Source organism: Peromyscus leucopus, chromosome 7, assembly GCF_004664715.2.
Source record: "Peromyscus leucopus breed LL Stock chromosome 7, UCI_PerLeu_2.1, whole genome shotgun sequence".
NCBI classification, from domain to species: domain Eukaryota; kingdom Metazoa; phylum Chordata; class Mammalia; order Rodentia; family Cricetidae; genus Peromyscus; species Peromyscus leucopus.
Window position 1 is genome coordinate 4,710,821 of NC_051069.1, and position 14,763 is coordinate 4,725,583.

General features: G+C 40.6%; 1 protein-coding gene across 1 annotated transcript in view; it reads right to left on the bottom strand.

The window, feature by feature from the left end:
• Vps13c (vacuolar protein sorting 13 homolog C) overlaps nt 1–14,763 on the bottom strand; it is a 95,021-nt gene that overhangs the window by 34,857 nt on the left and 45,401 nt on the right. The window contains exons 32-40 of the mRNA XM_028866011.2: nt 14,328–14,495; nt 11,693–11,997; nt 10,494–10,641; nt 8,448–8,598; nt 6,453–6,562; nt 4,798–4,967; nt 3,134–3,381; nt 1,831–2,060; nt 530–622 (exon numbers count right to left, since the gene is read on the bottom strand). Coding sequence (XP_028721844.2) covers nt 530–622; nt 1,831–2,060; nt 3,134–3,381; nt 4,798–4,967; nt 6,453–6,562; nt 8,448–8,598; nt 10,494–10,641; nt 11,693–11,997; nt 14,328–14,495 — 1,623 coding nt within the window. The remainder of the gene's footprint in view (nt 1–529; nt 623–1,830; nt 2,061–3,133; nt 3,382–4,797; nt 4,968–6,452; nt 6,563–8,447; nt 8,599–10,493; nt 10,642–11,692; nt 11,998–14,327; nt 14,496–14,763) is intronic.

A 14,763-nucleotide genomic window follows, 5' to 3' on the forward strand; every position in this document is an offset into this window, starting at 1 on the left:
CTTGCAGGAAAGAACTATGACTACCCAATGCCCGACACAGGACATGTTTACATACAGTAAGAGAAAAAAGTGTCTGGTACAGTGTGATGGCACACACCTTTAATCTAACCAGCAGTGGGTGGCAGAGTCAGGGGGATCTCAGAGAATTAAAGGCCAGCTGGGGCTACAAAGTAAGACCCTGCTTCAAAATTAAAAAATAAAATGCTTATTTAATAAATAAACAATATATACAGATATGAAATATTATCCCAGCAGTTAACCTTGTGTCTTAGAGAAAATACATATAAATTCAAAGAGGTTTTGCTCCACTTAGCATTCCATGTATTTAAACTGATAAATTCATTAGTTAGCAAAACACAATTTAAGACTATCCAGTTAGAGTCAGAAAAATACACTGTCATTTACACAATACTGCAGATGAAATCAATTTAAGTCTTAATTCAATTATTATTGGTCTCTGAAAATATACAATACTGCATAAAAGTAAAAACGAACTTTCAGTCAAAGAATATGTATGAAAGGCACCAACCTTAATTACAAACTCTTTAACCATGATATTTATGTTTTGTTTTCCTGAAGCCCATGTACACTTTTCCATAAATAAAGAGCAGGGTTGTAACACCTAGAAACAGAAAATTGAAAGTCACATTCCCCCAGTAACGGATCCATTATGTACCGCCACACACTTGTAATAACTAGCCCAGCTTTACTACAAGAAAAGGCACACTAGCTGATGCTCTTAGTGACTCTCTTCTACACCAGAAAAAAGCAGGCACAGTTCAAGGACTCTAAGTAGTTCTGAAAAGGGCCCTCACTCCAAATTCAAAAAAAGAAGGAATGGGGATGTGGGTTTACTACCCCAAAGTATTCCCCTCTTGCTGAAATACCTTCTAGATGATGCCTTGAATAAAATGCACCTTTAAGGTAACTATAAACATGAGCTAATGCCTAGGTGCCACTGAGTACATGATTTTCATGAAGACTAATTGGTTGTGAATACCACAGACGGTCCTTCTATGGACAGATCTCAAGTTTTCAAACTTGATGACTGAACTATGAAGCCTGGAATCCTATATATGTCATTAATGATATAAAGTAGCTTTGCCTCTTAATAAATGAGGCCATGACAATGGCACAATTATGGTGGTTTTTAATTAGAACCTGTCTTCAATGAAATGACTGCTCTCAGTTTTCTGTGACATGTAAAAGATGGCATGTCAAAGAATAATTCATGATCAATTACAGAGGCTTGTGCTTCACTTCTCTGTGCTTACAACAGAGCTCAAAAACTCTTCAGATTCAAAACAATGCTGCAAGTGAGTCAAGCGATCTAAGATTCTCTTTCCACAAAGTTATAGATATGGCACTAAAAATCATTGGCATAAGTAAGGTAATTAGCGAAAAATCACAAATTTCGATAATAATGAAAAGCATAATTTAAATTAACTTTTAACAACAGAATACAACCCTCTCTTTTAGTCACATGACTCCAATTAAATTTTTTTCATACCAAGTTTATTTTTTCATTCACTCATTGGTAATATTGCAGAAAACAAATAGAAAGCTGGGGGGAAAAAAGAAAAAAGAAACCACTGGGTCCTGATCAAATTCAAAATCTACCCACTAGAAATGCAACAATAAGAAGAGCTCATCTGGAGGCACCCCACCTCTGCCACCGGTGGGCATGACTAAGCCTCCTCCTCATACTGTCCAACCTCAAGGCCTGAACCATCCAGCCCAAGTCTGTGATGTGCAGCAAGCCCTCCCTAGCAGAGTCTAGGATTCCACTCTCCCCCTTGCTTCCCCAGCAGTGTCCATAGTCTTCCTCACCGTGGTGACACTCTTCCCTCTCCTTTCTCTCAAGAAGGGGCAGGCGAGCACTTTCAGATCTCTCACAGAAGCTTCCATCATCTGCTCAAGTTTGGAGGTTGACAGGGAGACGTTACACTGGAATGAGGCTGTCAGAGCGGGAGCATCGGCCTTGGTCAGGTTGGCCACGAACACCACTTCCGGGTCTGTGAGCATGGCCTTCAAGGTCATATTTGGCCTCACAGACTCATCTGAAGAAACAGCAGGGCAAGAAAATTTTAATGCAAATCTTCACAACAGGCTATCTATCCATTGCTGAGTATGTATGTGTGTGTGTGTGTATATATATATATATATATATAGAGAGAGAGAGAGAGAGAGAGAGGAGAGAGAAAAGAAAAAAAAAAAAAAAAAAAAAGAAGAAGAAGATGCAATCAGAAATCTAGCCGAAGATGGTCATTACTACAGGAGCATTTAGAAAGGTCATGGTTCGGGAGGTTCCTTGGGACAGAATACAGATGTATGCACATATAAGCAAACATGCAATGTGTTAAGTAAGGCTGCAGGGCCAGGAGCAGAAATCAGAGAGAGCTGTGAGGAAAAGACTCCAATGAAGCAGATTAACCACTACCACTAGTTCACTTCAGTCTCAGCCAAAAGACCACTCTCCGTGCCATATGATCTACAGGCATGACCACTATTACGTATGACCACTATTCAAATCATCACAGCAAATGGGAAAATAATATTCCAATCTTGCCAATGCACACACAGTTTGTGACTTTGCCAGGTTTTACATCACAGAAAACAAAATCAAACACAATACCTGACCTTAAAAAAATTTTAAATTTAACACAGAGAATCATCAATCTACTTGATAAAGCTGGAGTATAACAACTACCAAGTTGAAATGGCTTCTGCAGTCTCCCTCAAAGTTTAAGGAACTAAAGGCGGTTCTGGGTCAGCCATGCCGTGTCCTCTCCTGTCCCCAGCTCCCCCTTCTAGCTTGTCTGTTGCCCGCCAATGCATTGGAAGTCTTTCATAAATGACTTCCTTCTATAAAACAGATAATCACTGACTGGTTAACTCCCTGTTTCGGGATGAAGAAAACTCTGAATGGAGCCAGAACAGTTTCCGTACTATCACAGAATACATCTATTGTAACTCATTTAAAAACAATTACTTCCTGGAGTTTTACAAAGAATGTGCTTAAATCTAAAAGTCCAGCTTTGCTTCCTCAAATTCTCCACCCCCGGGTTCTGCTTCTAACTTTTTTTAAAATACAGACATCTTCATGCAGAACAGACAGGTAAGTTCTCCTAACCTTTCTCCATCTTGACTCTCCCCACGGCAGTCTGTCTTGACGGAATCTGTATTTCTTTTGCTATGTTTTCTGGACTCTGAGGCATAGCTTTGATGAAGAAATCGGCCACGGTCATCAGAAACTCCACACTGGCACACACGTATAGTTTATCAAGAACAGCATCGATCTCGCTTCCATTTTTATCTTGTCTATAACTTACATCAATCATAGAACTGTTGTTATCTTGGTCATCCTTTCTGTCGATCATCCTGAAAGACAAATATGCCATTCACTATTTTACTCCTCTTTCTCCTGCCAAGATAACAAAGGCATGGAAATGTTCCCTTGCATTTTAATCATCTTCCTTTTCCCCTTTAGTTTCTAATCTGAATAGAATATACAACGGTGTTAATTGGAACGTAATCACCCAATTAGCAACCAAGACATGGCTGCCTAATCTCCAAAGAAAGATTGATGTGATGAAGCAATTATGGGATATTCTGTAATTATAATGCAATACCAGAGAAACCAATGAGTGCTGGAAATGACCTTGGGCAATTAGCAATGCATGAGCACAGTCCCTCAAAATACAACACAGCCTTTTTATTCCACTAAATAAGATCCCCTGAAATAATTTATCTATATAATTTGATTGCCATATAGAATTTATTCCCATAGTGCTCAATGAAACCCCAAACAAGTGTTCATCAGTATCTACAGTGATAGTTCCTATACACCCTCACATGTGATGAAGAGATTAAGGCTACCAAACACGATGATTTCATCAATCAATATGTCACTATTGCCTAAAGATCTGTGAACAGCTCCCTTGGCCATGAAATTTGTAACTAGAAAAGTTGGTTGCATGATAGCACACTTTCCTTGCTTGTTCACATCTCTGAAAACCACAGGGTTCAGCAGAATCCAATAAATAGACAATGCTGTCCAAGTTTAAATATCAATATAGTCTTTCACAGACAAAAAAGTACAAAATATGACATATCTCATTACATGAGAATGTAATAAAAACACAATTAAGCAATTTAGGTTACATACATACTTCCATATCTCATACCAGACTGATACAAGTTTATCTTTTTGTTGTTGTTGTTGTTTTTTCAAGACAGGATTTCTCTGTGTAATAGCCCTGGCTGTCCTGGAACTCACTCTGTAGTCCAGATTGGCCCCAAACTCACAGAGATCTGCCCGTCTCTGCCTCCCGAGTGCTGGGATTAAAGGTGTGGCAAAGTTAATCTTTCAAAATGGGTTGCTAATGTGACAACGCTACAGAGTATATTCCTGCTAAAACTGAAAGAAATTCTGTAGAATTGCTGTGAAAGACAAAATAAACAAGAAAAAGAAAGATGCACAAATTTAAGGATTCTGAAAAATAATAATTCTGCCTACTGGCAATCATCTGGAAAAATACATTACCAATCCTCCGTGGGTTTAGCCATTAAAACTAATCCTAAATCCTCTAGCTGTCATGGTTAAGATGGCACTTGGTTTTACTAATCAATTCCCCTTTCATTTAAAGTTTGAAGCAGAAGGATCAGAGGGCACCATTACACCTTCTCACAACTCAATTCTGAAAATACAACCACAGGATAGACTCTCCTAGGATCCTCGCAATGGCGCCTGACATTCACCTGAAACCCTGCACCAGAAACCCTGATCTGACAAACCTGGATGTTGCTCTCTCAATGCCTTCTCGGAGATCATCAAGAGTGCACGTCTTCAGTTTAAGGCTGACATTCATGGACCCATCCTTGAACATCTTCCCTGCAGAGGCCATCAGGTGCAGTCTGAGCTCACCAAGACGGAAACTGTCGTTATGAAATGAAAGTCTGGACTCCTGTAGTACATTTTCCAAGCAAAGGAATACATGATCTTTAAATATTATAAATACATTTAGGCACATTACTTAATTCAAAGCCTAAATGCAAACCAACTCACAACGTTTCTAAGTGCCGAGTCGCATAAACGGAACTGAGTACTATGCACACAGGTGAGGACATGAGCGCACTCAGGTGCCTGTGTGAACCCTTGGCACACTGGTCATACTCAACCAACATGATCACTAATTTCAGACAGTACAGGGACTTCAGGGAGGTGAGAATGGTCATGTTACTGGCAAAGAGTGTGCTTTTAACTTATAAACACAGACACAATCACACACTTGTGTAACTAATGACAGAAAGGACCTGTTACACAGCTGATGCTTTAACACACAGACATTTCCAATCAATCCCTGAGGAGGCAGATGTCTAGAGTGGTGGTTTTTAGATAACCCAGAGCTCTCTGTAACAGTGAATGTTTCTGAGCAAAATAAAAAGCTCCAAGTGACTCCATGTGAATTACTAAGGACACAAACTGTACCACTGCTTAGTAGAGATAAAGGAAGCCACTGAACTACAAGTATGAGCTCAGAAGAGTCTCAAATAAAGCAGTGAGAAACGAGAGGGGGGAAGTATAAGAGAAATAAGGATGTGCACCAAAAGGAAGGTGGCAGTATGCAGAGTCTACAAGAGTAAGGTTAAAGAAGGAAGCCGAAGACAGCAGCAGCATTCTCAGGCTGGAGAGCAGCAGCCGACTGTCCTTAAGTGAAACAAAGAATATGTGGAACTTGCACTTTCAGTAAAGGCATTTGCTGAGATGTGAATGGGCACCAAACACTAGAACTTTAGGCAGCTCACTGCACAAACGACAGATGTTATCATCAAGCTCAACTGGAGAAATGTATGAATATTGTATAACTTCCAGAAAATATGAAGTGCAAATAGCATGTGAAATGCATATGAACACAGATATACACTCTATAACAGATATAGACTGTGGGTATTATATGACATGTTATAGGCATTAACATATGACATAACTAATTTAAAAAATAAAAATATTTATTACAAGATACTATACAGTACAAAATGGCTTTCTAAAGCACTTTTGACTTATTATATACAAGCTTATCTATTACTGACTGAGACATAATCATGAAGGGCTCCAAAGACAGTATTATTCTTCCTAAATAGTGATGACTACTGATACATAAAATTAAACATGTGGCCAGTCAGTCATATGGAAAACTCCTCTATTAGTGATGGATAAAATGTATTTTGGTGCTATGTTACTAGAAAGAGAGAAACCCTGAACAACCTTTCCTTGGACTGGTAAGAATAGAAACCAGGCTGAGCATACGGAACCATGTACATTTTTTCAGGCCAAATAGTGCTTTGTAGATGCAGTGAATTTTATTAATAGTTAAAACAGAAAATGCCAACATACAAAAACTCTCAAGAGCAAAGGATTTATCTCGGGCAACAAAAAATGTACTACTCACCTGGTGGCTGTCATTGTTATATAGGATGATGGACAGGGAGTCGAAGTGGAAGGCAAACTGAAGGGTGACAGTCTGATCCATGGGGGGCTTTGAGTCTGTCAACTCTTGTTCTGGTGGTTCAAACAGGAATAAGAAAATCACACATCTCTTAGGTAGGTACATTGTTTTAAAGATTTGAAAGCTGGGATGGTAAGTTATTCTAAATTTGTATCATACTTTCTATCATATTTAAATAACTCACCAGACAATTAATAAAAATGGCAATGACTGTCTCCACATAGTTAATAAATGGCAAAGTGGCAGAGGCAGACTACAGAAAAAAATGATCTTACAAATAATATCAAGACAACTTTTTGAAACGTCCCTTCAAAGTAAGGCCAGTTACTGCAGCTTGTAATTACCACAGCACATTTTTCCTAACTGCTTTGGTCATCCTCAAGATATTATGAAACTGAATGTACAGTGAAGTCAAACACTGCCTAGACTGGGTAGCTGACCAAGATCTTCTGCAGGCCAAGAACTCTTCCCACAATCTTTAATGATCTAGAAGAGAAGACTTGCTCACTAGCAGACCTGGAGTGCTTCGTGAGGAGAAAGCCTTGGAATACTGGCATGAAGAGACTCTTCAATTTCCTTCCCATCTTTAGACAGACAGGATATGCAGAAAAGATCCTGGTTCAATGCTCTGATAAAGCAAGTCTACAACCCTTTTGGACACTCAGGGTCCTTCTTTTGGAAAATTACTAGAAAAGCAAGGCTTTGCGAGGCTGGAAAATACTGGGGCTTTTACTCCATGTTTTCAGAAAACAATTTCTGTTCCAATCTTACATTGTATTTGCAGTTTGTATATGAACATATAAACGTTCCCAGGTGTCACATTAACCATAAAGTGAGAACCAGAAACACAAATTTGAATCACAGCTAAACCTGGTGAGACCATTCATCTCCAACATTTGTTCATCTCCACAGTGTCCTGATTATTAACAACAGTCTACTTATCTAGCATTTGTCTACACCCAATACAAACCCAAACTCCAAGGATGACCCTGGTGTCTCAGCCATTTAAACCAGAAACCTCTTTTACATACTCCTAGGATTCCAAAACATGCCCAGCCTAACTACAGCCATAATGTTGGTATCATAACAGGAATTACTAATGGCAGCCTCACCATGTGAAACATATGGAGCAGTATCGAGGGGTTCATGGGAGGAAAGGGTGCTTTATCTTGCTTTAGTTCTGGAAACATCACCTACTGGCTGTCTCATAAGAACATCTGCTATCCACATCAATGACTTTTAATAATGGGCCATGCCAAGCAGGGCACAGTGGGGCACACCCATAACTCCAGCACCCAGGGACTAAATCAGCAGAACCATCACAGGTTCGAGGCCAGCCTGGCCTACAAAGTGAGAGTGTTCCTCAAAAAAAATTAGAAATGAAAGAAAAATAACTGAAATTATAACCCATGTGCCACTTCAAATGGCTGAATTTAAAGGGCCACAGTACTCTTAAAACCTTTAAATTTAATAACCTAGAAATTCCCTGACACATTTCAAAGCATCATTCTCCATCAAAGCCAGATATAAAGCTACTACTGTAAGAGAATACCTTCCTTCTTCATGATTCAGTCAACACACCACGGTTCTTTTGTCTCTGAATTATGATGGCATCTTACTACAGTACCTGCCTGCTTAGTATTTTCTCTCAACCTAGCCCACCTCAGTGCCCGGGGAACGCAGCAAATTTAGCTTCCACAAACCAAGGGCAAATACTCACTATGCAGGCAAGAACAACGGACTCTCCCCTTGTTGTAGACAATGTATAGACCCACCCCTGGGAGCTTCAACAGGAGCCCCAACTCCAGCAGACCTTCCAGGGTGAACACTAAGAATACTGAATCCTTTCACAGCACTGTGCTGCAGAGCTAACAGAAGAACACTGTATGGTACTGTTAATTTTTCAATACCAACACAAAACTCTTCATCAGCTTTTACCTTTAAGGTAGTCAGGCCCACTCCGAGTATCTCTCTTTACTCTTACAGCCTCTTGTGCAGACTGGGTAGGGCTTGGCTGTGAAGAAGCTTCCCCAAGGTTTTCCAGCAAAATTTTCATTAAAACTGTCAAGTCATCTTGACTGAGAGCAACCTGAAAACCACCAATAATTTGTTTACATGATATAAGAAAAAAATAGAATATTATGCTTTGTAGCTTCAGGATGAATGATTCATCTATTTCATCTATTTGAGAGAGGGAGGGAGAGGGAGACGAGATGGGGGGAGAATGCATGTGCTGAGACCAGAGCATCAGTAGAGAAGTATGTCATCCTATCTAGGATGACACATGCCTCCAGTGCAGCCAGACCCTTTGGAAGCCAATGCCCTTCCTGCCTGACCTGACACCACACCACCCTATTGCTAGGCTTCACCCCAGTCTCTACCCTGCCCCTCTCTCATCTCATCCAGCACTAGCTCCTTTGCTACCATTTCCTTCCCTCCAAGTTCAATACAGGGAGGCGCTCGGTGTCTGGTCTCTACCAGAACTGAGATGTTCTCTTTCTCTGTAGCTCTGTTCTCCGCACAGACACAACTGGACATACACAAAACATATGGTTAGCTTAGCAATAACTAACCCGACTACCAAGTAATTCCTAAGCCATCACACACACCAGGAAAGCAGCATCTCCCTTTTTACCTTTACAAAAGGGCATGGGAGATAAAAAGAATAAAGGGCTCTTGAGACAGATCTGTATCGGCTCTACGCCTTCAAGCTGCGTGTGAGCCAAGTTCCTCAGCTTCTTTAATGCAAGTCTTTTTTATCTTTAGGACATAAATAATAGCATTCTTTATAGTGGAGGCTGCACAACATGAAGCAGCCAGACTGAATGAGACTGCCACCGGCTACTCCAATCCATTAACTCGGGCTTTGCTTGGAAGCTTCTCATCCTTCTCCTTGGGCAGCCCGCCCTCCCCCAGCACACACACAGTCCTCAAAGCTTGTAGAAGCACTTGTGCGTGAGTTGTTTTAAGCATTTGCATTTAACTTCACACAAAACACACACATGCATCTTCTTCAAGTCTAGCTTCCTGCCTATATGATGATGGGGGAACACGAAGCCATCTAATAGCCAAGGACCTTTTGCTTATCCCAAGCCAGTCCTCTGGTAACATGTGGGGCATCAACTTTCAAACTTCCTACTTGTGATGTCACCCAAGAAGACATCAGGCCTGCCTGGGCAGCAGCTAACTTGAGAACCTGCATCACCGATTAGGCGGCCCTTCCATACCTCTGGAGGACAATGCTGAGAGTGTGGTTCCACGGTTGAAGTGATCTCCAGGAAATGACATTACTGGGGTCATCCATTGATATCCTTCCTGGTTTCACCCCGACCTCCGAAACCTAGACACACCCAAACTCTGCCACTGAAAATACTGCTTCCTCCTAAAGAAATGCATATGCCTACTCAAATAACTATTTCTAAATAAAAGAGGGTCCCTATACAGTGCAATACTAGTCACGCTGTTATATCACAATACATGCAAATCATGCATCAATATAACATCCCTAAACTAAAATTAAAAAAAAAAAAACACTTTTGTTTTGAATGTGATATCTGAGCATCACTTTGAATTCTCTGATAATTTTTCTACATTAAGAACTTAAGCCGGGTGGTGGTGGCACACGCCTTTAATCACAGCACTCAGGAAGCAGAGCCAGGCGGTTCTCTGTGAATTTGAGGCCAGCCTGGTCTACAGAGCAAGATCCAGGACAGGCACCAAAACTACACAGAGAAACCCTGTCTCGAAAAATAAAAAACAAAAAAAGAATTTAATCAAATTTTCTAATTTAAAAAAATATATTTTTTCAGTAGATCCCCAACAGGCTTCATCTCGGGCTTCCTCCTGGCTTTACCAAGTATCTAACTAAAGTGAAATGAAGAACAGCGTGGGACAAGGACCTCACTGTCGGTTTTCAGACACACCAGAAACCGCACTGTGAGCAATACAAGCCTACCCAGCACTTTCTACAATGTACATACTCACCTGCATAGGCTGAAGTTTTCCTTTTATCTCCATGCCTGGAATCTCTGTGTACCATGCTGCTGACAAATTCCGCTGAACAGACAAAAGCATGTTCACTGGTTTTAAGATTTCAATGTCATGCTGAAGCGAGTCAGACTGTAAAACAGTTCTGAAAGAATAACAATGATTTCTTGTAAATATCCACATATTTTTAAATTTATATCATAAAATTTGGACGGCCATATTTTGTATGCTTTTATAACACTTTCCTAAACATTCAAAAGCTATGATCAGGATTATTTTAGAACATGTTTCTTTTCATATATCAACCCATCAGAATAAATCAGGCTTATATGCACAGCTATCTGAAACAATACACTCAGATAAACTTTGAATCAGCTTTGATGAATATGTCTACTCTCACCAGGACTATTTGATATGGCACTAGTATAATGCTGTGTAAGCAAATGCCAGACCTTTCCAAAACCAAACCATTAAGAAAGTCACTGTGAATTTAGCCTTAATGTAGTATTATTTCTCCAAACGCAAGAGAAAAACCTATCAAATCTACAAGTTAACAAACATATACAGTCATTTCTAGATTGTCGCCACTAACTGTTTACATGACCACGTAAGTACTGCTGTTCACCAGAGTCAAGGCTTTCATATTTTGATTTATGGACTCTTGCATGCTTCACTGAAAACTCCTAAATGTTACAAGGTTTAAGAGTGAACATCTTAAATCATACTACAATTCAGAAAGACATCTCTATCACACAGAAAAATAAATAGCTATGTATAACTAAGAAAAAGAAATAAGTGTTACTAAATATAGAGTTCTTTTTCTGCCTTGAGATAAGGTCTCACTATGTTGGGTAAGCTCATCTCAAACTTGTGAGCTCACGACTCTCCCATCTCAACATCCTGAGTAGGTGGGACTAGAGGCATGTGCCCCGCCCCCTTCCTCATTAGGAAATTTTAATTTTATAATCATTTTTAAAGAATGGGGAAAAAATAACCATATTATAAAACTATTAAGACAAAACACAGGCCCTACAAAGCATACTACTATTAACTACCGACCAGAAAGCAGGAGTCAGTTTCCTAATTGGAATAAACACAGAATGAGAACTGTGAATCAGCACAATGATTACTGTAGGTGAAAATAAATTTATGAAAATGCATAGAAGGCAACAAACAGCTCGCGGAGGCACACGTACCTGGAGAGTTTCAGCTGAGTAAGCTGGATGCTCATCTTATCGGCCACCGGGGGAAGAGAGAAGTGCTCCACAGGAACCAGGCTAAATTTGTTCTCCACCCTGATTAAGCCAAGGTCTGCTATGACGGCATTAGGTGACGCAGAAGACTGGGGGATAGTAATGACGGGCGCTTTCAAATCGATGTCCATCAGAAGCCGGAAGCTCTTCTGGGCCAGGTCCTTCACGCTGGACGCAGCTCTTTCAGCAGCCTGGACCGTGGCTGTGCTCAAGGCTTCTTTGGCAGTTTGGAAATTGTTGAGGAAGCTCTGTTAGGAGAGAAGGGCAGGTAGACACAGTCCCCCACAGAAAACCCCGCAGAAGCATTTACTCTGAGTGAAAGCTCAATAAAGAGGGCATGTGAGAGAAATGTTATTTTTGACTTAAGCAACCATTTCGCTCAGAATGACCAAGCATCTTCAGCTGGGATTTAAATGGAAAGGATGCCAGACAGCACTTGATTCCACAGCAGGCTCCACTCTGCTTTCAGGATGTGGGAATAAAGTTTATTCTTGGCAACTAATGCTTTAGCAGCTGATTCACAAAGGTTCTGTAATGTACCAGACATGTCAAACATGGTTAATTGTCTATCATCTTGCAATCATTAACAAGAATCAAAAGTTATTTGTGGTAAGATATACTTCACCTCCATTTCAACTGAAAATAAAGTATTTTCCAAATGAAGAATCTAAAAACAATATTCTTAGTATGCATCCATTAATCACACAAGAGTGACTTCATCTCTTCTACTACCCCAAGGCACACACATTCTAGAAACATAAACATAATGATTTAGGTAGAAATGGTTGACCAGTAAGCTCTTAAACTGGAAGGTTTAAACTCTTCAGCCCACGGTATTTGCAAGGACCCAGTAAAAATAAGAATTCCATGGCCTGGTTCATCACAAACATAATCAAAACTCTAAGTTTCATTATTTGTTCTTCAACTACATGATGACCTTTGGGCATTCTACCAAACAACTAATACTGAAAAGCCCTAAATAACAATATCAAATAATACAAACAATAAAATACATAAAAATAATAGTTTGGTGTGGTGGTGTACACCCTTAGTCCCAGCACTTAGGAGGTAAAGGCAGGAGGATCACAAATTCAAGGTCATCCTCAGCTACACAGTGAACATGAAAAAAACAAACCAAGTACTAAAAAGCAAACATTACATATGTGTGTATGTATACATACATAAATAAAGATAAAATACCAAAACGTAACTATGAAAATATTAGAGAATGATAGTTTTTGCTTTGTTTTGTTTTGTGGTTTTTCAAGACAGGGTTTCTCTGTATAGCTTTTGCTGTCCTGGAACTCACTCTGTAGCCCAGGCTGGCCTCGAACTCACAGAGATCTGCCTGCTTCTGACTCCCAAGTGCTGGGATTGAAGGTGTGCACCACCACCTCCCAGCTGAGAATGACAGTTTTTTATGTTCAAAAAACATAATTAAACAAAGATTAAAGCTTCCATTTGGGGGCCAGCAACATGACTTAACTGGTAAAGGCACTTATTGCCCAAGCCTGGCAAGCTGAATTCCAGCCCTGGAACCCATGATGGTAGGAGAAAACCAACTCCACAACGCTGTCTTCTGACCTGCAGACAGTATGCTGTGGCATGCATGCCAACACACAATACACATGTACACATACACATACAATAATTAAAAATAACAACCTCCGTTTGGTATACTGTGGTAGCCCACAGAGGCTATCAAGTGAGACCTTACTCAAGAGTCAGAGAATCTGAGCTTGCTTTACCCAGCAGGGCTGCATAATGGGATGATTTGGCCATGGGTGTGTTTGGAAGAGTCTACACTTGGCTGTACGGTGTGCTTTGATCTTGCAAGGGGGAGGAGGTCTTTTGCCTCTCCCCTTGGCATATTATAAAAAGCCCTTTTGAATAAACCTCTTGGCAGCTGGGTATTGACCCAGGCCCTCTGGAAGCTATCCTGTGTCTCCATCTTTCTTATCTTTCTACCTAATATTTCCTAATTCCTCTCTCCTCCACCCAAGAGCCCTTTGAAAGGTGGGAGCAGGTCAGAGCTGGACTCCCACAGACTCCCACAGTCTACCATCATTTAAAATATTTACTTAATTAGAACATTCTGTTCAGCATTTGGGTGTTTATTATACAGCCCTTATTATAGTTCCAATCTTCACTGTTCCCCACAGATCCTGTGCTGAAGATTGGGCTACGAGGCTGTGACACTACTGATGCACCATGACTTTTAGAGTAGGACTTGCCAGTGCGGCCACTGGGGGGATGCTCTTTACGGGGACCTGGGCCCCATCGCTCCTCTCTGTTCCCCAGCAGCCATGAAGTCAACAGCCCTGTCCCAACATACACCCTCCATCAGGATGGTCTCCCTCATCATAAGCCCCAAAACAAGAGAGCCAAGCAATCATGGACCTATTCATCTCAGAGTCCAATTGCATCTTTTTAAAGCTGTAATCTTGGGTATCTTGTCACAGTGATGGAAGGCTAACAAACACACCTACTAGGGAAAAATTTAACTGTCTAGACTCAGGTACATGGCCACAATATTTAGACCTCCTTGGGAAATAAATGCAAATAAAAATAAACTTACCAAAAGAGACATGAAGAATTTATGAACATAGACAATCTGAATACAGCCCACTTTGAGACTAAGTTTGCCGTCCACTTTAGACATGTCGCCATAGGCCTCGCCTTCTGTGGCATCTGGGTACAGAGTCATCTGGAACCTGAAGACTTCATCTCCCAAAATAGAGACAGCCTGACATTACAAGACAATTGGTTATGACAGCGGAGCTACAGAATCCTGGTCACTGGACCCTCCGAACTCAGGGGCCTGACAGGTGAAAAGCAACCTGGGAACTCAACCTTTAACATCTGTCAGCTTTCCCTTCCCTACAAACGTCTCTTCATTAATAAATGCTTACCTTCAAATCGTTACACAGCGGGCTTTACAACCTGAAATCGACCTTCCATTTTCAGCTCCAGCCCTAGTATGCCCAACACGTCAGACAGACACCACACGTACA